Source organism: Tachyglossus aculeatus, chromosome 22 (genome assembly GCF_015852505.1).
Source record: "Tachyglossus aculeatus isolate mTacAcu1 chromosome 22, mTacAcu1.pri, whole genome shotgun sequence".
NCBI classification, from domain to species: Eukaryota; Metazoa; Chordata; class Mammalia; order Monotremata; family Tachyglossidae; genus Tachyglossus; species Tachyglossus aculeatus.
The window spans coordinates 10033148-10059397 of NC_052087.1; the positions used below are offsets into that span (position 1 = coordinate 10033148).

Here is a 26250-nt window from a genome sequence, read left to right on the forward strand (position 1 = left end):
ACTGTTCTAATCCCTAGGGTGATACAAGGTAATCAGGTTGGATACAGTCCCTGGCCCACATGGTGCTTACGCTCTTAATCCCCATTTTACAGATGAGGTAACTGAGGCCAAGAGAAGTGAAGTGACTTGCCCAAGGTCACACAACAGACATGTGGCAGAGCCGGGATTAGAATCCACATCCTCTGTCTCCCAGGCCCATGTTCTATCCACCAGGCCATGCTGCTTCTCCGGGGCTGGACTGTAAGCTCATTGTTGGCAAGGAATATATCTACTAATTCTCTTATAGAGTAGAGAAGCAGTGTGGCTCAGTGGAAAGAGCACAGGCTTGGGAGTCACAGGTCATGGGTTCTAATCTCAACTCCGCCACTTGTCAGCTGTGGGACTTTGGGCAAGTCACTTAACTTCTCTGGGCCTCAGTTACCTCATCTGGAAAATGGGGATGAAGACTGTGAGCCCCACAGGGGACAACCTGATCACCTTGTAAACCCCCCAGCGCTTAGAACAGTGCTTCGCACATAGTAAGTGCTTAAGAAATACCATAATTATTATTAATTATTACTACTATCCCGAGTGCTTAGTACAGTGCTCTGCACACAGTAAGTGCTCAATAAATATGATTGAGTAGCAAGCGCAGAAGAGTGGGGGCAGACAGGCTCAAACACTCCCGCTCCTCCCAGCAGGCAGGATGGTGGATTGGTTAGTGATGGCATCCTTCCCCAGGACAGGAATTTGTTTCCTCACGGCTGGTGAATGAGGGTCCGCAGGTTCTCATTGCCCCGAAGCCCCCAGTCCGGCCTCTGCCTGCACCGGACTCTCACTGGCCCAGAACCCCGAGGGGGAGTCACCGAGGCAGAATTTTCAAAGCACTCACCCGCTGCACTCTTCGGTCTCAGTTCTGAAAAAGGAAGGAGAAAGCGTGTTGGTCAGCGGTTCGGCCACCTCGGTCTGCCCCAGCTACCGGACGCTGCCCTGACCCCTGGGGCCTGACCCTCGGCTGGACTCTGAGTGGGCTTGAGCCTATCAAATCCCAAGCCCGTGGGACCTGAAACCGATTGTCCATTTTCAATCAATCGTATTTATTGAGTGTTTCCCGTCTGCAGAGCATAGAGAGAAGCAGCGTGACTCAGTGGAATGAACCTGGGCTTGGGAGTCGGAAGTCGTGGGTTCTAATTCTGGCTCCGTCACTTGTCAGCTGTGTGACTTCGGGCAAGTCATGTCATTTCTCTGTGCCTCAGTTCCCTCATCAGTTAAATGGGGGTGAAGACTGTGAGCCCCATGTGGGACAACCTGATTATCTTGTATCTGTCCCAGTGCTTAGAACAGTGCTTGGCACATAGTTCTTCTAGACTGCGAGCCTGTTGTTGGGTAGGGACCGTCTCTATATGCTGCCGACTTGTACTTCCCAAGCACTTAGTACAGTGCTCTGCACACAGTAAGTGCTCAATAAATACGATTGATTGAATGAATGAACATAGTAAGTGCTTAACAAATGCCATCATCTTTATTATTATTATTATCATTACTAAGCACTTAGGAGAGTACAATATAACAATATAACCGAGTTGGTAGACACATCCCCTGCCCACGATGAGCTTCCATCCCATTTGTAGGTGGACAGCTATGTTGGACAGTCAGGAAGGTAGGATTTGGGTGGGATTCATCTCCCTCCCTCCAGTGTCCATAACAACAATGGACATTTTTTAAGATATTTGTTAAGCACTTGCAATGTGCTGGGCACTGTTCTAAGCACTGGGGTAGATATGAGGTAATCAGGTTGGACATAGTCCCTGTCCCACATAGGACCCACAGCCTTAATCCCCCTTTCACGGATGAGGTAACTGAGGTCCAGAGAAGTTAAGTGACTTGCCCAAGGTCACACAGAAGACAAGTGGAGGAGCCAGGATTAGAATCCGGGTTTATCCACTAGGCCAAATTGCTTCTCTTTGATCCCTTTCAATGGACTGGAATCACCCCTAGCAGTGTGGCCTAATGGAAAGAGCACTGGCTTGGGAGTCAGAAGGACCTGAGTTGTGCTGGGTGACCTTAGGTAAGTCACTTTACTTCTCTGGGCCTCAATTCCCTCATCTGTAAAATGGGGATCAAGACTGTGAGCCCCATGTGGGACAGGGACTGTGTCCAACGTGATTAGCTTGTGTCTACCCCAGTGCTTAGTATTCATTCATTCATTCAATTGTACTTATTGAGCCTTTACTGTGTGCAGCGCACTGTACTAGGATCTAGATCTAGGATTAACAAACCATTCTCACTCCAATGAAAGGACAGGAATAAACCATTTAATGTCATGCTGGCATTAAACCAGGATGTGAATTGGCGCTTTGTGCTACGTTGAGCAAATCCTCTGTGCTGAGTGCTTGGGAAAGTACAATACAACAATAAACAAACACATTCCCTGCCCACAACAAGCTTAGAATCTAGGTGGGGGAAGACAGTCATCAATATAAGTAAATAACAGATAGGTACACAAGAAGCAGCGTGGCTCAGTGGAAAGAGCACAGGCTTTGGAGTCAGAGGTCATGGGTTCAAATCCCGGCTCCGCCAATTGTCAGCTGTGTGACTTTGGGCAAGTCACTTAATTTCTCTGTGCCTCAGTTACCTCATCTGGAAAGTGGGGATGAAGACTGTGAGCCCCACGTGGGACAACCTGATGACCTTGTATCCCCCCCCAGCACTTAGAACAGTGCTTTGCACATAGTAAGCGCTTAATAAATGCCATCATTATTATTATTATATTATAAGTGTAGGGGGGCTGGGAGTGGGGACGAAAAAAGGGAGCAAGTCAGGGCAATTCAGAAGGAAGTGGGAGAGGAAAGGGGGGCTTAGTCAGGGAAGGTCTCTTGGAGAAGACGTGCCTTCAATAATGCCTTGAACAGGGGGAAAGAAATTGACTGTTGGATTTGAGAAGTGAGGGCATTCCAAACCAGAGGCTGAACTTGGTAGAGGGATCGGCAGAGAGGTAGATGAGATGGAGGCACAGTGAGAAGGTTAGCATTAGAGGAGCGAAGTGTGCAGGCTGGGTTGTAGCAAGGTGAGGTAGGAGGGGGTAAGTTGATTGAGTGTTTTAAAGCCAAAAATGAGGAGTTTTCGTTTGATATGGTGATGGGTGGGCAACCACTGGAGTTTCTAGAGGAGTGGGGAAACATGTCCTAAGCATTTTTGTAGAAAAGGGATCCAGGCAGCAGAGTGAAGTATGGACTTAAGTGGGGAGAGACAGGAGGCTGGGACGTCAGCAAGGAGGCTGATGCAGTAATCCAGGCGGGATAGGATGAGTGATTGCATTAATGTGGTGGCAGTTTGGATGGAGAGGAAAGGGCGGAATTTAGCGATGTTGTGAAGGTGGGACCAACAGGATTTAGTGATGGATTGAATATGTGGGTTGAATGACCGAGAGGAGTCAAGGATAACACCAAGGTTACAGGCTTCTGAGACAGAAAGGGTGGCGGTGCCAACTTGTACTTCCCAAGCACTTAGTACAGTGCTCTGCACACAGTAAGCGCTCAATAGATACGATTGAATGAATGAATGAATGGTGCCTTCTGCAGGGATGGGAAAGTTGGGGGAGGACGGGGTTTGGGTGGGAAAACAAGGAGCTCCATTTGGACATGTTAAGCTTGAGGTAGCGAGGTGAAGTAGGAGGGGGTAAGGTGATTGAGTGCTTTAAAGCCAATAATGAGGAGTTTTTGTTTGATACAGAAATGCCAGACTGCAGAGAGGGAGAAAGATAAGGGCTGGAGCTGTAGATTTGTGTATTATCTGCATAAAAGTGGTAATCGGAGCAGTGAAAGCAGAAGAGTTCTCCAAGGGAATGAGTGTAGAAGGAGAATAGAAGGGGACCCAGAACTGAACCTTGAGGGAGCCCCACAGTTAGGGGGTGGGAGGCAGAGGAGGAGCCCATGAAGGAGACTGAGAATGAGCAGCCAGAGATAAGAGGAGAACCAGGAGAGGACAGTGTCAGTGAAGCCAAGGTTGGATCATGTTTCCAGGAGAAGGGAGTGGTCCACAGTGTCAAAAGCAGCTGAGAGGTGGAGGAGGATCAGGATGGAGTAGAGGCCACTGGATTTGGCAAGAAGGAGATCTTTGGTGACCTTTGAGGGGGTGGTTTCTGTGGGGAGTGAAAAAGCCTGGAAGACAGACTGGAGGAGGTCAAGAAGAGAATTGGAGGAGAGGAATTTGAGACAACGGGTACAGACAACTCACTCCAGGAGTTTGGAAAGGAATGGTAGGAAGGAAAAGGGGTAATAACTGGAGGGAGCCGTAGGATCAAAGGAGGGATTTTTTGGATAGGGGAGACATGGGCATGTTTGAAAGCAGTGGGGAAGAAGCCATTGGAGAGTGAGCAGTTGAAGATGGCTGTAAGGGAGGGAAGAAAGAAGAGGACGAGTGTTTCAATAAATTGTGAAGCAATGGGGTCAGGTTTTACTAAGAATGGGGTGGATTTTGAAAGAAGGCAGGAGATCTCCTGTAGAGATATTGCAGGGAAAGATGGAAGAGTTGATGAGGGGGTAGAAGCGAGGTAGGACTGAGGAGGGGCAGGGGAGATTACAGGGAGATCACTTCTGATAGCACCAATTTTCTTAATAAAGTAGTGGCTAGGTCATTGGGGACAAGGGATGGGGAAGGCAAGGAGACAGAGGGCCTGAGAAGGGAGTTCCTCTACAGTGCCTCACACAAAATAAGCACTTAACAAACACCATTTTTAAGAAAGGAGCTGCTACTATTACTACGATTAGAACTGCAACTACTGTAACGGGAAGCAGCATGGTCTAACGGCAAGAGCGAGAACTTGGGAGTCAGAGGACGTGGATTCCAGTCCCGGCTCCTCCACTGGTTTGCTGTGTGACTTTGGGCAAGTCACTTCACTTCTCTGGGCCTCCGTTACCTCACCTGTAAAATGGGGATTATGACTGTGAGCCCCACGTGGGACAACCTGATTACCTTGTATCTACTTCAGCGCTTAGAACAGTGCTTGGCACGTAGTAAGTGCTTAACAAATGCCATCATCATCAACTGCAAGTATTGTTATTCCTGTAATTACTACTTCTGCTGCTATCACTGCAACTACTGCTTCTACCGTTACTTGGTGTAATGGATAGAGCACGGGCCTGGGAATCAAAAGGATCTTAGTTCTCATCCCGGCTCCACTACTTGTCTGCTCTGTGGCCCTGGGCAAGTCGCTTTGCTTCTCTGTGCCTCAGTTCCCTCATCTGGAAAATGAGACTGAGACTTTGAGCCCCACGTGGGACAGGGATGTGACCAACCCAATTTGGGTGTGTCCACCCCGGCATTTAGTATAGCCTGATGTAGTGGATACAGCATAAGCCTGGGGGTCAAAAGGTCATGGGTTCTAATCCTAGCTCTGCCTCTTGTCTGTTGTGTGACCTTATGCAAGTCACTTCACTTCTCTGTGCTTCAGTTCCCTCATCTGTAAAATGGGGATTAAGACTGTGAGACTTCAAGTGGGACAGGGACTGTGTCCAACCTGATTTTCTTGTATCCACCCCAGGGCTTAGTATAGTGCCTGGCATATGGTAAGCGCTTAACAAATACCACAATTATTATTATTATTGTTATCATTATTGTTACAGTGCCTAGCACATAGTAAGCACTTAACACAATTATTATTATTTTTATTGTTATTACTATGACTACTGCTACTAATGTTACTACTACTTAATGAATACCAAATTATTATTATTACTATGACTTTCATTCCTTCAATCATATTTATTGAGCGCTTACTGTGTGCAGAGCACTGTACTAAGTGCTTGGAAAGTACTATTTAGCAACAAATAAAGACAATCCCTACACAGCAACGGGCTCACAGTCTAGAAGGGGGGAGACAGACATCAAAACAAAACAAGTAAACAGGTATCAATAGCATCAATATAAATAAATAGAATTATAGATCTAAACACATCATTAATAAAATAAATAGAATAATAAATATGTACATATATACACAAGTGCTGTGGGGCGGCGGGGGAGAGCAGAGGGAGGGAGTCAGGATGAGGGGGAGGGGAGGAGAAGCAGAGCAGTGTGGCTCAGTGGAAAGAGCCCAGGTTTGGGAGTCAGAGGTCATGGGTTCTAATCCCAGCTCTGCCACTTATCGGCTGTGTGACTTTGGGCAAGTCACTTCACTTCTCTGTGCCTCAGTTACCTCATCTGTAAAATGGGGATTAAGATTGTAAACCCCACATGGGACAACCTGATCACCTTGTATCCCCCCAGTGTTTAGAACAGTGGTTTGCACATAGTAGGTGCTTAACAAATGACATTATTATTATTATTATTATTACTGCTACAACTATTGAACCCACTACTCCCACCCTACAGTTAGGTCGGGAGCGCAGGACTGCCTCACCAGAGCTCAGGCCTGGCAGCTCAGGGCAAGGATCAGTCAGTCAGTCAGTCAGTCAGTTGTATTTATTGAGCGCTTACTCTGTGCAAAGCACTGTGCTAAGCGCTTGGGTTCCGTGCCTCGTTCTCACCTGTCCCGCCATCGACCCCCAGCCCATGTCATCCCCAGGACCTGGAATGCCCTCCCTCTGCCCATCTGCCAAGCTAGCTCTCTTCCTCCCTTCAAGGCCCTACTGAGAGCTCACCTCCTCCAGGAGGCCTTCCCAGACTGAGCACCTTCCCTCCTCTCCCCCTCGTCCCCCTCTCCATCCCCTCCATCTTATCTCCTTCCCTTCCCCACAGCACCTGTATATATGTATATATGTTTGTACACATTTATTACTCTATTTATTTTACTTGTACATATCTATTCTATTTATTTTATTTTGTTAGTATGTTTGGTTTTGTTCTCTGTCTCCCCCTTTTAGACTGTGAGCCCACTGTTGGGCAGGGACTGTCTCTATATGCTGCCAGTTTGTACTTCCCAAGCGCTTAGTACAGTGCTCTGCACACAGTAAGCGCTCAATAAATACGATTGATGATGATGATGATTACCAGAACTGATGGTTTGGTGAATCCAGGAAAGCACCTTGCTAGTGTCCGTGAACAGCCCAGGGGAGCCCCTCAGGCTCGAGCTCTTCCTCAAGTTATTTCTCCAGGGGCGAGCGCACCCCATTCCCCACGACGTGACCCCGGCCAGGGTCCAGGCCCCCGGCCTGCTCTTGCAAAGCAGGGCGCCTCCTGAGTCCCCCTTAAGGAGAGAAAGCTTTCTTTCAGCGCTCCATCCATGGCGGGCCTCCAATCTCCTCTCTCCCACCCAGTGCCATCCTCGATCCCCCCCTCCCGAGAGCCGTCGGTTGGCGGGATTCCTCCAGATACCCGAGACTCCTAAGCCGGACTCTCAGGCCTGCCCTCGCCAAGTCTCCCACGAGACTAAGCATCTCCAAACAGGGCTGCAAAGACCCTACAGAGACGAGCTACTCTGGACTGTAAATTCGTTGTAGGCAGGGACTGTGTCTGTTGCATTGTTGTATCGTACTCTCCCAATAATAATAATAATAATAACAGTGATGGCATTTGTTAAGTGCTTACTATGTGCAAAGCACTGTTCTAAGTGCTGGGGAGGTTACAAGGTGATCAGATTGCCCCACGGGGGGCTCACAGTTTTAATCCCCTTTTTACAGATGAGGTAACTGAGGCACAGAGAAGGTAAATGACTTGCCCAAAGTCACACAGCTGACAGCTGGCGGAGCCGGGATTTGAACCCATGACCTCCGACTCCAAAGCCCAGACTCTTTCCACTGAGCAAGCGCTTAGTACAGTGCTCTGCAACTGTTAAGTGCACAATAAATGCGATTGACTGACTGACCCACAAATGGGACCTATCTGGGGCTCTTAGAAGTCGGCCTGGGTCTCCCCAACCCTTCCCGACTGGCTCCCCCCATCAGAACCCTGCCACCCGCCCCCAGCTTCCTTTCAGTCCTCCCAGTCAACAGGTGACTCCTCTGATGATGAGAGGAATTTGATATGACAAAATTGGGGGCCACTGGAGATCTGGGGCCCTGCCCGATCTCCTAGCTGCCCTCCCCCAAGCTGGACCTGCTGAGATCAATCGATGGTATTTATTGAGCGCTGACTATGTGCAGAGGAGAGTACAGTACAACAGAATCAGCAGACACGGGGATGTGGGATGTCCCAAGTTCGGGGTCCCCTCGGACTCAACCCAGACCCCGAAGGGCTCCTTGGAGGATGGTAAAGCCAAGCTGATGCTAAGCCTTTCTTCCCAGCCCCCCGCCCCCCGATCCACGGCCCCCAGAGGACCTGGCAGGCATCCTTCCCTCCATCAGGGAACCCAGCGCAGAGCACAGTGTCTCCGCTCACGGGCTTCTTGAGCGTCAGCAGGGCCGCCCCGCAGTCTCGCTGGTGCAGAATGGGCAGGTGGACCTGTTGCAGTCGCTGAGGGAGGGCTCCGTCTGCAAACACAACCAGCCCGCGGGGGCCCGGCAGAGCTCACCTCCTCCTGGAGGCCTTCCCAGACTGAGCCCCCTTTTTCCTCTCCTCCCCCCGCACCGTACCCCCTTCCCCTCCCAACAGCACCTGTATATATATTTGTACAGATTTATTACTCTATTTATTACTTGTACATATTTACTGTTTATTTTGTTAACGATGTGCAGATAGCTTTAATTCTATTCGTTCTGATGATTTTGACACCCGTCTACCTGTTTTGTTTTGTTGTCTGTTCCCCCCTTCTAGACTGTGAGCCTGTTGTTGGGTAGGGACCGTCTTTATATGTTACCGACTTGTACTACCCAAGCCCTTAGTACGGTGCTCCGCACACAGTAAGCACTCAATAAATATGATTGGATGAATGAGTGAATGATCCTGGAGCCGACGTGGACCCTGCAGCCCCTTTTCATTCATTCACTCCTTCGATCGTCTTTTCTGAGCGCTCACTGTGTGCGGAGCCCTGGGCTGAGCATGTGGGAGAGTACGATAGAACAATAAACAGACACGTTCCCTGCCCACAGTGAGCGGGCAGTCTAGAGGGCCTGCTGAAACCCAACAGTCCCCCGTAATAATAATAATAATGATGGCATTTATTAAGCGCTTACGATGTGCAAAGCACTGTTCTAAGTGCTGGGGAGGTTACAAGGTGGCAGGCAGTCCTCCGGCTGGGCCTCAGTTGGCTTCTACCCTCTCAGGGCCAGAGTCCAATGGACTGGGGGTGGGGAATCGGGCCACATGCTTCCAGGGCACAGGGTGGGCTTGGTGGGGGAAGCTCTGCTCCCCAAAGATGACAGGGATGGGAGCAGTCGCCTCATGGCTCAGGGCACACAGTAAAACCCCACAGGGAAGCTCGGGAACCCAAAGGGAAGCAGCTTTAGAGGCAGCGTGGCCTGGTGGAGACAGCACAGGCCTAGGGATCAGAAGGACGTGGGTTCTAATCCCGGCACCACCCTGTGCCTGCCGTGTCACCGAACTTCTCTGGGCCTCAGTTACCTCACCTGTCAAACGAGGGTGAAGACGGTGTGCCTCATGTGGGACAGGGACTGTATCCAATCTGATTAGCTTGGATCTGCCCCAGTGCTTATTAATCAATCAATCAATCAATCAATCAATCATATTTATTGAGCGCTTACTATGTGCAGAGCACTGTACTAAGCGCTTGGGAAGTACAAATTGGCAACATATAGAGACAGTCCCTACCCAACAGTGGGCTCACAGTCTAAAAGGGGGAGACAGAGAACAAAACCAAACATACTAACAAAATAAAATAAATAGGACAGATATGTACAAGTAAAATAAATAAATAAATAGAGTAATAAATATGTACAAACATATATTCATATATACAGGTGCTGTGGGGAAGGGAAGGAGGTAAGATGGGGGGGATGGAGAGGGGGATGAGGGGGAGAGGAAGGAAGGGGCTCAGTCTCGGAAGGCCTCCTGGAGGAGGTGAGCTCTCAGCAGGGCCTTGAAGGGAAGCAGGGCCTTGAAGGGCCTTATTACAGTGACGCATGCTTGCCCAAGGCCATACGGCAGACAAGCGGTGCAGCCGGGATGAGAACGCACACGTCCTTCTGACGCCCAGGCCCGTGCTCTGTCCATTACGTCAAGTAACGGCAGTAGCAGTAGTCGCAGGGACAGAAGCAGAAGTAGTCATCGCAGTAGTAACAGTACTTGCAGTAGTAGTAGTAATTGATGATGATGGTATTTGTTAAGCGCTTACTATGTGCCAAGCACTGTTCTAAGCGCCGAAGTAGATACCGGGTAAACAGGTTGCCCCACGTGGGGCTCACAGTCGTAATCCCCATTTTACAGGTGAGGTAACGGAGGCCCAGAGAAGTGAAGTGGGCTAGCTTAGTGGATAGAGCACGGGCCTGGGAATCAGAAGGACCTGGGTTCTAATCCCAGCTCCACCACTTGTCTGCTGTGGGACCTTGGGCAAGTCACTTAACTCCCCTGTGGCTCAGTTACCTCATCTGTCAATTGGGGGTGACGACTGTGAGCCTCATCAGGGACATGGATGTGTCCAACCTGATTAGCTTTTATCTGTCCCCAGGCTTAGTGCAGTGCCTGGTGTATTAATAAGCACTTAGCAAATAACATAAAAAAGACTAGTAGCCATGTGCGTGGGCATTGGCTGTTTTAGTCTCCAGGAAATGTGGATTCAGTTGAAACCCACTGACTGTCATCTCCTTGAGGGCAGGGATTGTGTTTACTGACTCCATGGCGCTGTCTTCTCCCCAGACACTTAGTACGTGGGCTTTGGAGTCAGAGGTCAATCAATCAATCAATCAATCAATTGTATTTATTGAGCGCTTACTGTGTGCAGAGCACTGTACTAAGCGCTTGGGAAGTACAAGTTGGCAACACATAGAGACAGTCCCTACCCAACAGTGGGCTCACAGTCTAAAGGGGAGATGGGTTCAAATCCCAGCTCCGCCAACTGTCAGCTGTGTGACTTTGGGCAGGTCACTTCACTTCTCTGAGCCTCAGTGACCTTATCTGTAAAATGGGGATTAAGACTGTGTGTGGGACAACCTGATCACCTTGTAACCTCCCCAGTGCTTAGAACAGTGCTTTGCACATAGTAAGCGCTTAACAAATACCATTATTATTATTATGATAGTAAGCGCTCAACAAAGGCCAATGGTGGAGTAATCCATTGGGCGATTAAGCGAGACACTCAGTGCCAGATCTCCAGGGGTGATGGACCCCTGGGGGTCCAGATGGGGGGACGGGGTCAGTCCCGCTCACCCTGGGTCTCTGACACGATTGGACAAGTCCCAAGTGTGGATGGAAATAGCCTCAAAGTGCATCTCAACCGTCCAAAGCCCCACCCTGCCTGTTCCTCCTCCTCCTCTTCCCCTACAGTCCCAATGGACAGTTGGCACTGGTGGTGGTTTGACCACGAGTGCAGACGGATGTCTCCTATCACTGACCCTTTCCACCCACCTCCAGTGTTGAAGAGGGGGGAGACTGACAGTGCCAAGAGTGGTGAGAGTGTACGTGCGTGTGTGTTTGTGTGTACACGCATGTATGTGCGTGCATGTGTGCACATAGGGAAGCAGCCTGGCCCAGGAGTCAGAATTATAATAATAATAATAACAATAATAATAATAATGGTATTTGTTAAGTGCTTACTATGCACCGGGCACTGTACTAAGCGCCGGGGTGGATACAAGCAAATCGGGTTGGACACAGTCCCTGTCCCATGTGGGGCTCACAGTCTTAGTCCCCATTATAGAGAAGAGGTAACTGAGGCCCAGAGAAGTGAAGTGACTTGCCCCAAATCACCCAGCAGACAAGTGGCAGAGGCAGGATTAGAACCCATGACTTTCAGACTCCCAGGCCTGTGCTCAATCCACTGCGTCAAAGAGCTTAGTACAGTGTTCTGCACATAGGAAGCGCTCAATAAATACGATTGAATGAATGAATGAATGCTTCTCAGAAGGATCTGGGTTCTTATCCTGGCTCTTCCACTTTTGTCCTCTGTGTGACTCTGGGCAAGTCACTTCACTTCTCAGTTGCCTCATCTATAAAATGGGGATGAAGACTGTGAGCCCCATGTGGGACAGGGACTGTGTCCAACACGATTACCATGTATCTACCCAGGAGCTTAGTATGGTGCCTGGCACATAGTAAGCGCTTAACGAAGACCACTGTGATGATGATGGTGATGATGATGATGATGATGTGTGTGTGTGTGTGTGTGTGTGTGTGTGTGTGTGTGTGTGTGTGTGTGTGTGTGTGTGTGTTGTGGATGGGGCTTACTCTCTGCCAGGCGGCCCCAGCCAGTGGTGGTGCACAGCGTTCCCGGAGCGAACGTCTCTCCCGGTTCTGGAAGGCAGACTGGCCAAACCACCGGCCCTGGGGGGAAAAAAAAGATCAAAAATAAAAAAAAAATGGAATTTGTTAAGCGCTTCCTAGGGGCCACGCATTGTACTAAGCCCTGGCGTGGACACAAACAAATTGGGTTGGACACAGTCCCTGTCCACGTGGGGCTCACAGTCTCAATCCCCATTTTATAGATGAGGTCACTGAGGTTTAGAGAAGTGAAGTGACTTGTCCAAGGTCACACAGCATCATCATCATCATCAATCGTATTTATTGAGCGCTTACTATGTGCAGAGCACTGTACTAAGCGCTTGGGAAGTACAAATTGGCGACATATAGAGACAGTCCCTACCCAACAGTGGGCTCACAGTCTAACAGGGGGAGACAGAGAACAAAACCAAACATACTACCAAAATAAAATAAATAGAATAGATATGTACAAATAAATTAAATAAATAAATAAATAGTGTAAAAAAATATGTACAAACATACATACATATATACAGGTGCTGTGGGGAAGGGAGGGAGGTAAGATGGGGGGATGGAGAGGGGGACGAGGGGGAGAGGAAGGAAGGGGCTCAGTCTGGGAAGGCCTCCTGGAGGAGGTGAGCTCTCAGCAGGGCCTTGAAGGGAGGAAGAGAGCTAGCTTGGCGGATGGGCAGAGGGAGGGCATTCCAGGCCCGGGGGAGGACGTGAGCCGGGGGTCGATGGCGGGACAGGCGAGAACGAGGTACGGTAAGGAGATTAGCAGCAGAGGAGCGGAGCTGGGCTGTAGAAGGAGAGAAGGAAGGTGAGGTAGGAGGGGGCAAGGTGATGGACAGCCTTGAAGCCCAGGGTGAGGAGTTTCTGCCTGATGCGCAGATTGATTGGTAGCCACTGGAGATTTTTGAGGAGGGGAGTGATATGCCCAGAGCGTTTCTGGACAAAGATAATCCGGGCAGCAGCATGAAGTATGGATTGAAGTGGAGAGAGACACGAGGATGGGAGATCAGAGAGAAGGCTGATGCAGTAAGACAAGTGGAGACAAGTGGAGGGCCGGAATTGGAACCCATGACCTTCTGACTCTCAGGCCCGGGCTCTATCCACTAGGCCATGTTCTTTCTCAATGTGAGGGGCTCATCCTCCCCAAAGACCTCAAACCGGGTGGGGCTGGACGAGAGGAAACAAGCTGCACAATGTCCCCCACCCCCACCCCCATTCGCATCTTCTCTCCCACCAAAATGGACTCGTGTTGGTCAGGGAATGTGTTCTACTGTTATATTGTACTCTTCCAAGCCCTCAGTACAGTGCTCTGCACACGATAAGTGCTCAATAAATACCCCCGAATGATTGAATGACAAGCACCACTGTGTTCCACTACCGATCATAACACCAGTGATGACCACAATCATGATCATTGTAGGACGTGCCTTCGGGGTTTTGGGGACAACTACACAGCCTGGGGCAAAGTGACGAGAGCTATGCCCGTGTGACCTTGGGCAAGTCACAACTTCTCTGCAGTCTCCTCATCGTTGCTGAGTTGTACTTTCCGAGTGCTTAATACAGTGCTCTGCACACAGTAAGCGCCCAATAAATACGATTGAATGAAGCTGTAAAATGGGGATGAAATTCTACTCCCTCAAATTTCGACTGTGAGCCACACATCAGACAGGGACTGTGTCCAACCTAATTATCTACTTAGTGCAGTGCTTGGCACTTGTCTCCCCCTTTTAGACTGTGAGCCCACTGTTGGGTAGGGACTGTCTCTATATGTTGCAAATTTGTACTTCCCAAGCGCTTAGTACAGTGCTCTGCACATAGTAAGCGCTCAATAAATATGATTGATGATGATGATGGTGATAGTAAGTCCTTAACAGAAACGATCTCATCATCATCATCACATTACAACTACTTCTACTACCGCTGTTGCTGTTACTATCACGGTAATAATAATGGTATTTGTTAAGCGCTTGCTATGTGCCAGGCACTCTTCTAAGTGCTGGGGTGAATACAAGCAAATTGATCTGGACACAGTCCCTGTCCCACGTGGGGCTCACAGCCTCAATCCCCATTTTACAGATGAGACAACTGAGGCACAGAGAAATTAAGTGACTTGCCCAAAGTCACACTGCTGATAAGTGGTGGAGCTAGGATTAGAACCCACAACCTCGGACTCCCAAGCCTGTGCTCTTTCCACTGAGCCGTGCTGTTTCTACTTCTGCCATTACTGCAACTATGCTACTACTACTACTACTACTACTATTACTACCACTACTACTACTAGTACTAGTACTAGTACTAGTAGTAGTAGTAGTAGTAGCGTGGCTCAGTGGAAAAGAGCACGGGCTTTGGAGTCAGAGGTCATGGGTTCAAATCCCGACTCCACCACTTGTCAGCTGTGTGACTTTGGGCAAGTCACTTCACTTCTCTGTGCCTCAGTTCCCTCATCTGTAAAATGGGGATTAAGACTGTGAGCCCCCCGTGGGACAACCTGATCACCTTGTAAACTCCCCAGTGCCTAGAACAGTGCATTGCACATAGTAAGTGCTTAATAAATGCCACCATTATTATTATTCTTATTATTCTTGTTATTATTATTATTATTATTAGTAGTAGTAGTAGTAGTAGTAGTAGTGGTAGTAATAATGGTGGTATTTGTTAAGCGCTTACTATGAGCCAAGCACTGTTCTAAGCACTGGGGTAGATCCACGTAATCAGGTTATCCCATATGGGGCTCACAGTCTTAATCCTCATTTTACAGATGAGGCAACTGAGGGAGAGTGAAGTAAAGTGACTTGAGCAAGGTCACACAGCAGACAAGTGGCGGAGCACGATTAGAACCCACAACCCCTGACTCCCAAGCCCAGGCTCTTTCCACTATTACTACTACTTCAACCACTGCTTTGCAGTCCCCTTCTTCTTGCTGGTGTGGAGATCCCTTAAGGAGAGAATGCACCTAGAAAGAGCTTAATTAGAGAATTCTCAATCAAAATGTTCTAGTTCAAGGTTAGTAAATCATTCCTTCCCACTTAGGGATTACGCGTACAGAGTGTTTGACATGTTGGGGCATTGTGCATTTTCAAATATGGCACTGGCCCCGCATACATATGTACTTTGTACTTCCCAATTTGTACTTCCCAAGCGCTTAGTACAGTGCTCTGCACATAGTAAGCGCTCAATAAATACGATTGATGATGATGATGATACATATACCGCACTAGGAAGAAAAAAAAACTCGAAAGGAATATTTCAGTCCCACTTTTAGGTTTTTTTTTTCTTTTCAATATCAGACTTCCTTTAGAGAAGCAGCGTGGCTCAGTGGAAAGAGCCCGGGCTTTGGAGTCAGAGGTCCTGGGTTCAAATCCCGGCTCCACCAGTTGTCAGCTGGGTGACTTTGGGCAAGTCACTTCACTTCTCTGGGCCTCAGTTACCTCATCTGAAAAATGGGGATGAAGACTGTGAGCCCTCCGAGGGACAACCTGATCACCTTGTAACATCCTCAGCGCTTAGAACAGTGCTCTGCACATAGTAAGTGCTTAATAAATTCCACATCCCAAGCGCTTAGTACAGTGCTCTGCACACAGTAAGCGCTCAATAACTACGATTGAATGAATGAATCATTTTTATTATTATTATTTTTGCTTTTGTTAATTAGTTTCTTTTCTCAATGAGCTTGTGATAAGAAGTTCAATAGTTACAGTGATCATCTATTGTAAGGTGGTAAATGATTTTGGCTCTTGGGCAGGGTTATCGCCCTACAATTGGGTAGGGACCGTCTCTATATGTTGCCGACTTGTACTTCCCAAGCGCTTAGTACAGTGCTCTGCACACAGTAAGCGCTCAATAAATACGATTGAATGAATGAATGAATGTTTCTACTCTTACTACTATTACTGCTAATACTAATTGCTATTACTGCAGCTGCTGCTACTACTACTGTCATTACTATCCCGGCTTCGACACTTATCTGCTGTATGACCTTGGGCAAATCACTTCTCTGTGCCTCAGTTACCTCATCTGCAAAATGGACATTGAGACTGTGAGCCCCACATGAGGCAGGGACTGTGTCCAACTCGATTTTCTTGTGTCCACCCCAGCTCTAAGTACAGTGCCTGGCACATAATAAGTGCATAACAAATACCATCATTATTATTAACTACTGTTACTCCTGTGACTACTATCATTATTACTATTTCTGCGGCTACTGCTACTACTGTTACAGGAAAGCAGTGTGGCCTAGTGGAAAGTGCACGGACTTGGGAGTCAGAGGACGTGGGTTCTAATCCCGGCTCTGAGACTTGTCTGCTGTGTGACCTTGGGCAAGCCACTTAACTTCTTTGTGCCGCAGTTACCTCATCTGTAAAATGGGGATTGGGTCCCAAGTGGGATAACCTTGTATCTTTTAGACTGTGAGCCCACTGTTGGGTAGGGACTGTCTCTATGTGTTGCCAACTTGTACTTCCCAAGCGCTTAGTACAGTGCTCTGCACACAGTAAGCGCTCAATAAATACGATTGATTAATCTACCGCAGCATTTAGAACAGTGCTTGGCACATAGTAAGCTCTTAACAAATACCATTATTATTATTAATATTACTGCAGCTACTGCTACTACCGCTACCACTGTTACTTCAACTAACGTTACTACCACTACTACTACTAATGATATTTGTTAAGTGTTTACTATGTGCTAGGCACTGTACTAAGCACCGAGGTACTGTACTACTACAACTACAACTATTACTGCAGCTACTGCTACTATTTTACTCCTCTTCCTCCTTCTACTGCTGCTACTACTGCTGCGCTTACAAGTTACGATGATGATATTCGTTAGTTTGTTAATTATTGTTATGCCCAGGCTTGGGAGTCAGAAGGCCCCGAGTTTTAATCCCGGCTCCGCCACTCATCTGCTGTGTGGCCTTGAGCAAGTCACTTAACTTCTCTGTGCCTCAGTTACCTTATTTGTACAATGGGGATTAAGACTGTGAGCCCTACGCAGGACAGGGAGTGTGTCCAACCTGATTTGTTTGTATCCGCCCCAGTGCTCAGCATAGTGCCTGAGATGTAGTAAGCACTTAATACCATAGTCATTAATTAATATTATTTGTTTTAATTCAAGTCCAAGGCCAAAGAATCTCTGCCTTTGCCCCCTCCTCAGTCCTGCCTCTCCCTAACCCCCGCCCCAGCCCTGCTCAGATCCCCAACCTCGCCGGGGCCCAGCCAAGCCCCCAGGGTGCCCGGACTTAAGTGGGCCATGGGAGGCAGGGGTGGAGGGGTCACTTTGGGACCACCCAGCTGCCCTAGCATCACTGCCCCACTGTGATAGACGGAGTCCTCCATTACCAAACCTGAGGTGTCCGTCCAGCTTGAGCAAAGCGATGTCATAGTTCATGGGCATCTTGGGATTGAATTTGGGGTGTTTGACGATGGATTTCACCGCCAGCGTCTGCTCCCCCGGCTCGGCGAGGGACAGGTCGTACTTTCCGGCCGTTACGTTCAGGTAAGTCCGCAGATACCTAGGGGGACAGGGAAATCAAGGAGGGGGACGGAGGGGAGGAAAGCATCCTGAAGCTGCGTGCCTTGGTGGATAGAGTGTGGGCCTGGGAGTTAGAAGAACCTGGGGTTCTAATCCTGGCTCGGCCACTCGTCTACTGTGTGACCTTAGTCAAGTCACTTCTCTGTGCCTCACTTCCCTTACCTGAAAATGAATATTAAGACTGTGAGCCTGATGAAGGACATGGACTGTGTCCAACCTGATTAGCTGCTCTCTATCATCATCATCATCATCAATCGTATTTATTGAGTTTATTTAAACTAAATATTTATTTATTTATATTATTTATATTATTTATTTTTTATTATATAATAAATATAATAAATAACTATAATAAATATTTATTTATTAAGCTCTCTACCCCAGAGCTTGACACATAGTAAGCGCTTTACAAAATACTATTATTACTATTAGGAGAGGAAAGCGGCGTGAAGCAGTACAGCCTAGTGGAAAGAGGGCCGGCCTGAGAGTCAGAAGGACCTGGGGTCTAATCCCGGCTCTGCCGTGTATGACCTTGGACAAGTCACTTCCCTTCTCCAGGCCTCAGTTACCTTATCGGTAAAATGGAGATTAAGTCTGGGAGCCCCAGGTGGGACATGGACTGGGTCCAGCCTAATTAGCTTTTATCTACCCCAGTGGTTGGAGCAGTGCCTGGAAGACAGTAAGCACTTAACAAAAACCATTCAAAAAAAAGAAAAGAAAGAAAGAAATGGACAGATATCACATCCAGTAGGATGTAAGCGTCTTCAGGGCAGGGAGTTTGTCTTTTTACTCTCATTTCACTCTCCCAAGCCTCCAGTTCAGTGCTCTGAACTGATACCACCCCACAGATACTCACTAAATACTGTTGGGTGAATCAAACAACCAATGCAAATGACCCCTTTCACGAATATTAACGAGGACAGAGATTAATCGCCGAAAGATGTGATAATTTTCCATCTATCAGCATTCAAGAATACAGTAGTAATAAAATACAGAATTACAGCAATCAATGGTATTTATTGAGGGCATACTGTGTGCAGAGTGCTATGCTAGGCACTTGGGAGAGTACAATACAATAGAGTTGATAGACATTTTCCCTGCCCACAAGGAGCTTATAGTCCACATGGGGAGACAGACATCAAAATAAATGATGGATATGCATATATGTGTGGTGGGGTTGAGGGTGGGTGAATATCAACTGCTTAAAGGGTATAGATCCAAGTGCACAGGCGAGCAGAAGGGAGAAGAAATAGGGAAAAATAAGGGGAAGGTATCTTGGAGCAGATGTGATTTTAATAGGGCTTTGAAGGTGGAGAGAGTGATCATCTGTTAGATATTGAGGAGGGATTTCTAGGCCAAAGGCAGTATTTGGGCCGGGGTCTGTGGCAAGATAGATGAGATGGAAATGCAGTGAGTAGATTGATGTTAAAAGATTGAAGTGAGGGTGCTGGATGGTAGTGGGGAATCAGCCATCCAAACTAGGAGGAGGCGAGCTGATTGAGTGCTTTAAAGCTGATGGTAAGGAGTTTCTGTTTGATGCAGAGGAGGATGGGCAACCATTGTAGGTTCTTGCAGAAAGGAGGGATGTGGACTGAACATTTTTTTAGAAAAATGATCAGGGCAGCACAGTGAAGTATGGTCTAGAGTGGAGAGAGACAGGGAGCAGTTTTACTAAATCTCATGGAAAGTTAAACCACAAATGCTCGCACCACTTTAGTCATTCTAGTGGCAAAAAAAGCCTCCATAATCTATCAAAGGCATTGACTGAGTGATTACTATGTGCAGGGCACTGTACTAAGCTCTTGCAAGAGTACAATGAAAAAGAATTAACAGACACATTCCCTGCCCATAAGGAGCTTACATAATGCTCCATTCCCTGCCAATTGAATTGAAATTTTTTCTATATCAAAAATCAAGTGTTGTCTGTGGCACTCTGCTGAGCTGTCTTGGTGGAAAGGAGAAGAGAGGAGAGGGGCACAGGGTCTGTCCCTAAGGAGAGCACCAGGCTGCAGAGGAAGCAGGGGCAGGGAAGCATCTGGGTGTAAATGGAGGCTTATGCTAGGTAACCAACAATACTGAATTTCCACAATGTCACAATTGCAGAGGTGAGGTTTCTTGAGTGCCCCAGCAAACTAATCAATCAATCAATCAATCGTATTTATTGAGCGCTTACTGTGTGCAGAGCACTGTACTAAGCGCTTGGGAAGTACAAGCTGGCAACATATACAGTCCCTACCCAACAGTGGGCTCACAGTCTAGAAGGGGGAGACAGAGAACAAAACGAAACATACTAACAAAATAAAATAAATAGAATAGATATGTACAAGTAAAATAAATAAATAAATAAACAAATAGAGTAATAAATATGTACAAACATATATACATATATACAGGTGCTGTGGGGAAGGGAAGGAGGTAAGGTGCGGGTGATGGAGAGGGGGATGAGGGTGAGAGGAAGGAAGGGGCTCAGTCTGGGAAGGCCTCCTGGAGGAGATGAGCTCTCAGTAGGGCCTTGAAGGGAGGAAGAGAGCTAGCTTCTAATCTAATCAATCAGTGGTATTTATTGAGCACTGACTGTGTACAGGTCTGTGGGCTCTAGAAAGTGAGCCCACTGTTGGGTAGGGACCGTCTCTATATGTTGCCAACTTGTACTTCCCACGCGCTTAGTACAGTAAGTGCTCAATAAATACTATTGAATGAATACAGGTCACTGGACAGAACATTTGGGAAGGTACACTAGAATTAGTAGAAATGACCAGTATGCCTGGGAGTCAGAAGGACCTGGGTTCTAATCCCAGCTCTGCCACTTGTCTGCTGTGGGACCTCGGGCAAATCACTTCACTTCTCTGTACCTCAGTTACCTCATCTGTAAAATGGGGATTTAGACTGTGAGTCCCATGTAGGACAGGGACTGTGTCTAATTCAGTTTGCTTGTATCCACCCCAGCGCTTAGCATGGTGCCTGACACATAGTAAGTGCTTAATAAATATGACAGTTACTATTATTATTAATGCCCAAGGTGGAAACTGGGTTGTTTGGTGTGTGCGCACATGTGATTTGGGGGAGGCATGTTGCAGTCAGCTCCCGCAGCGCCCCATAGGCTTAACCTTCCCCTGCTCACGTGGCCCTGAGAGTGGACGGGTGGTGGGCTGGCCAGCGGAAAACAGGAATGCCCCCTGCACCCTCACCTACAGGTGGTCTCCATTCCACAGGCAAGGTCCCTGTCCCCCTGTGGCATTTGCTGTGGCAACCTCCCTGCCCTGCCCACCGTCTCCAAGGCTCCTTCCCCTCCTCCTCCGACGCCCGACCCTACCTGTCCATGACACAGTGGGCAGCAGTGACCACCCACTGGGCAGAAATGATCGTCCCGCCACAGAAATGAGTCTGCCTCCGCTTCAGGGACACCTGTGTTGATGAGAACAAAGATCTGTGTCTGTTCGCGGTTGCATTGTACTCTCCCATTCGCTTAGTACAGTGCTCGGCTCTGTTCTGCTCTCCCCCAACCCAGGCATATTTCTGCCCCCACCAGACCGAGGACCAGCCAGGGTTCTGCCTGGCTTGGTTTTATGAAAAGCAGTATGGCATAGGGGATAGAGCACAGGCCTGGGCATGAGAAGGTCATGGGTTTTAATCCCAGATCCTCCACTTGTCTGCTGTGTGATCTTGTGTAAGTCACTTCACTTCTCTGGGCCTCAGTTACCTCATTTATTAAATGAGGCAGGGACTGTGTCCAACTTGATTTGCTTGTATCCTCCCTAGCGCTTTGTACAGTGCCTGGCACATAGTAAATGCTTAACAAAAATCATTATAATTATTGTTGTTGTTATTATAATTATTATTATTATGCCCCCTCAAGTGTCCCTTCCTGACTCTCTGCTCTCTTTCTCTTGTCCTCAGCAAAAGAATAATAATAATAAAAATAATAATGATAATAACAGTAATTGTAGCACTTCTTAAGCTCTTGCTATGTGCCAGGCACTGTTCTAAGCACTAGAGTAGACATAAGAAAATCAGGTTGAACACAGCCCCTGACCTACATAGGGCTCAAGGTCATCATCCTCATTTTACAGATGGGGGAACTGCGGCCCAAGGTCACACGGCAGACAAATGACAGAGCCAGGATTAGAACCCAGGTCCTTCTTACCCTCAGGCCAGTGCTTTTTCCATTAGGCCATGCTGCTTCCCAGGCTACTTCCACTCTTGGGGTGAAAGGCCCCTCTCCTCTCCCCCCCACTCAACAAGTTGCCCTCTCAGTTCCAGTGATAAGGTCACTTGATAAAGTCCCATGACTGTAGTAGGGGCCCCACTGCCCACAGGGCAGCACCTCCAAGACCCCCTGGTGGACCTGCTTCTGACATCCCCTGCAAATTAACCTGCCCAAAACCAAACTCCTAATCTTCCTACCCAAACCCTATCCTCCCCAAGACTTTCCCATCACTGTAAACAGAACCACTACCCTTCCTGTCTCACAAGCCCTTAACCTTGGCACTATTTTTGACTCATCTCTCTCATTCAACCAACATATTCAATCTGCCACTATTCCTGCCAATTTAACTTTCACAAAACCAGTAAAATCCTCTCCATACAACCTACTACCATGCTAATCCAAGCATATCCTGCCTTGTCTTACCCTTGGCAGCCTTCTTGCTGACCTTCCAGCCTCCTTTGTCTCCCCAGTCCAGTTCATACTTCAGTCTGCTTCCCGGATCATTTTTCTACAAAAACATTCTGCCCATATTTCCTCACTCCTCAAGAACCTCCAGTGGTTATCCATTCACTTCCGCATCAAACAGAAACTCTTTACCATAGGTTTTAAAGCTCACAATCACCTTGCCCCCACTTACCCCACGTCACTACTCTCATACTACAACTCAGCCTGCACCTTCGCTAACCTTCTTACTGTACCTTGATTTCTCCTGTCTCGCTGCCGACCTCCCACCCCGTCCTGTCTCTGTCCTGAAACATCCTCCTTATTCATATCCTAAGGCAATTAATCTCTCCACCTTCAAAGTATTACTGAAGGCACAACTCCTTCAAGAGGCCTTCCCTGACTAAGTACTCATTTCCTCTTCCCCTGCTCCCTTCTCTGTTGCCCTGACTTGCCTCCTCATTCACCCCTCCTTCAGGCCCACAGCACTTCTGTACATAGCCAAAATGTGTCTGTCTCTCCCTCTGGACTGTAAGCTCAATGTGGGCAGGGAATGTGTCTGTTCAACTATTCTATCGTACTCTCCCATGAGCTTTGAACAGTGCTCTGCACACAGCAAGCACTCAATAAATACGACTGATTGATGTTTCACCATCCACATCCCGAACCCAGCGTCCTTGCCCTACCTGGGGCCCAGAGTCCTCAGCCTTTTTAACCCAGATCACTCATCCTCATCTAGCAGCCAGTTCACTCCTCACTGGGGGGTGAGAGCAAGGATCTGGGAGTCAAAAGGACCTGGGTTCTAATCCTGACTCGTCCACATGCCTGCTGCGTGACCTTGGGAAAGTCGTTTCACCTCTCTGGGCCTCAGTTACCTCATCTGTAAAATAAGGATGAGAGTGAGCTCCATGAGGGACAAGGACTGTGTCCAACCTGCTTAACTTGGATCTACCCCATCACTTAGACAAGCGCTTGGCACATAGTAACAACAATTACTATAAAAATAACAACGTTAATAGCATCTTCCTCCCCGCCACTTGACTCCCCCAGGCCCCTCAGAGCCCCTCTGACCTGGTCAGACACCTCCCTCCCCAGGCTCACCTGCCACGGGTGAGTGCCTCGCTCCACCTGGCTTCCACCGACGATTCGACTGAGGAGGCTGAGCCAACTCGGCTCCTGGCGTCTGGCCGCACTCTGCCCACAGAGGGACCCTGGGAAAGCCGGGCCCAAAGGCGCGGTGAGCGGGACCTCCCCCATCACCCGAGGCTCCGCTCTGGAGGATGACCATTTCATGGAGACCTTCATGGGTCAGGGGAGGGAGCGGATGGAAAACGAGGACCAGGCCATGTTTGGATAGAAGGGGAGAGGCGGTTCCCGTGGCGTCCCTCTGGGGCAGGGTTCCGTAGTGAAGCCACAGTGCCAAGCCAATCTTCTCCAGCCTTGGAGGCCAGAGCTCTTTCCAGTCAGGGGTCTGCTTGACTTGAGGGGCTCCTTTTTCTCTGCTTTGGGGGACGGGCATTTCATCAGAGTGGTTAGGGAAGGGGGTATGGAGAACCTGGGTCAAATTGGGCCTTGAAAGTTCCATTCCTTCCCTATCGGACCAAGTCAGTCTGTCAGTCATTTGTATTTATTGAACGCTTACTATGTGCAGAGCATTGTACTAAGCGCTTGGGAGAGAACAATATACAAGATGCATTCTCTGCCCACATCGAGCTTACAGTCTAGAGCAGGGGAGACAGATGTTACTACAAATAAATTACGGATACGTACTTAAGTGCCGTGGGTCTGAGACGGGGGATGAATAATGAGAGCAAGTCAGGCCGACACAGAAAGGAGTGGGAGAAGAGGAAAATAGGGTTTAGTCAGGGAAGACTTCTTGAAGGAGATGTGGCACTCCCTCATTCTCATGCTCCTGGCTCTGGTCTGCTCCAGAGATGAAAACACCCCGCTTTGGCGTCCAACGGCTCTGGACACGGCAGTGGTGAGCTACTATAGTCGGCTGTCCTTGCTCTCCTCCTCATCTCCTTCCCTGATTCACAGATAATCAATCAATCAGTCAATGGCATTTATTGAGCACTTGCTGTTTGCAGAGCACTGTACTAAGCTCCCAGGAGAGTACAATTTAATAGTGCTCACCTACTCCCAAACCTCCCTGTGTTTAAGGGTCATTCATTTGTTTGCCCATCTGATCCATGTTTATCTATGTGGCCTTCTTCCAATTAATCAATCAGTCACTCAGTGGTATTTATTAAGCACTTACTATGTGCAGAGCACTGTACTAAGAACTTCGGAGAGTGTAGTGTAACAGAGTTGGCAGACACAGTTCCTGACCACAACCCAGAGTTTACAGTCTAGAGGGGGAGACAGACATCAACATGAATAAGTATTTTATTACCTATAATATAAAATAAAAACAGAGGCAGACACTGTTCTGACACAGTTAATCCCATGTCCGTGTGTGTGTGCATTTGTGTCTCATTCTCTTTCTGCTGCAAAAATGATAATAATAAAAATAATAATAGTATTTTTGTTAAGCACTTGCTATGTGCCAGGCACTATACTAAATGCTGAGACAGAAACAAACAAACTGGTTGGACAGTCTCTGTTTTACATGGGGCTCACAATCTTAATCCTCATTTAACAGATGAGGTAAATGAAGCCCAGAGAAGTGAAATGACTTGTCCAAGGTCACACAGCAGACAAGTGGCGGAGCCAAGAATAGAACCTTCTGACTCCCAAGCCCATGCTCTATCCACTAAGCCATGCAGCAAAATATCTTTTTGCTGACCGAAATCCCAAACAAGGTCTGAAGCCACAAAGAAGCAGTCGGCTTCAAAGGGAGGCCCGGAAGCAGGAAAAAAGCTATTTGCTACCCAATCAGCTGGGTTTTCCGTTCATTGCCCGATCACTTGGGTTTTCCATTTGTTGCCCAATCAGCTGGGTTCTCCATTCCTGTGCCTTTGGGCTGCCTTGGAAGGCAAGAGAAGCCCTGGGGGCTACTGGGGGTTGGGACTGCGGAGGGATTGGGATTGGGATTGGGGGAAGAAAGGAGCATGCTCAGTGAAACCAAGGGACTCACTGTCCTGAAGGAATAATAAATCACTAAGGAAGTCGTCAGACTTACTCCTGAAGCTGAACCCGGAGAATCATATTCCAAAACGGAACCCCTCATCTTCCCACCCAAACCCTGTCCTTCCCCAGCTTTCTCATCACTGTAGACAGCTTCACTATCCTCCCTGTCTCACGTACCTGATAGCTTGGCCTTATCCATGACTCATCCCTCTCACTCAACCCACATATTCAATCTGTCACCAAATCCTGTCAGTTCAACCTTCTCAACATTGCTAAAATCCACCCTTTCTTCTCCATCCAAACTGTTACCACGCTAATCCAAGCACTTATCCTGCGAAGGCTTGATTACTGCCCTCAGCTTCCTGGCTGACCTCCCTGCTTCCTTTCTCTTCCCACTCTAGCCCATGCTTCACTCTGCTGCTGGGATCATTTTTCTACGTGACCATTCAGTCCATGTTGCCCCACTCTTCAAGAACCTCCAGTGATTGCCCATCCTCCTCTGCATCAAACAGAAACTCCTTACGGTTGGCTTTAAAGCACCCAGTCACCTTGCCCCCTCCTACCTCACCTCACTACAACCCAGCCCCCACACTCTGCTCTTCTAAAGCCAACCTACTCACTGTACCTCAATCTCATCTACCTCACCACCGATCCCTCGCCCACATCCTGCCCCTGGTCTGGAACTCCTTCTACCTTTAAATCCAACAGACGATCACTCTTCCCACCTTCAAAGCCTTAATAAAAGTACATCTCCTCCA

The 26250-nt window shown here is 48.1% G+C and overlaps 1 protein-coding gene across 1 annotated transcript in view; it reads right to left on the reverse strand.

Moving 5' to 3' along the window:
* Nucleotides 1-23725, reverse strand: part of OVCH2 (ovochymase 2) — a gene marked incomplete at its 3' end in the record, with an annotated part of 57135 nt that extends 33410 nt beyond the window's left edge. The window contains exons 1-9 of the mRNA XM_038765210.1: nt 23522-23725; nt 21086-21177; nt 17580-17752; nt 12196-12291; nt 8236-8387; nt 6970-7165; nt 6380-6391; nt 872-895; nt 742-817 (exon numbers count right to left, since the gene is read on the reverse strand). Of these exons, the coding sequence (XP_038621138.1) occupies nt 742-817; nt 872-895; nt 6380-6391; nt 6970-7165; nt 8236-8387; nt 12196-12291; nt 17580-17752; nt 21086-21177; nt 23522-23725 (1025 nt within the window). The remainder of the gene's footprint in view (nt 1-741; nt 818-871; nt 896-6379; nt 6392-6969; nt 7166-8235; nt 8388-12195; nt 12292-17579; nt 17753-21085; nt 21178-23521) is intronic.
* Between the last annotated feature and the right edge of the window lie 2525 nt (nt 23726-26250).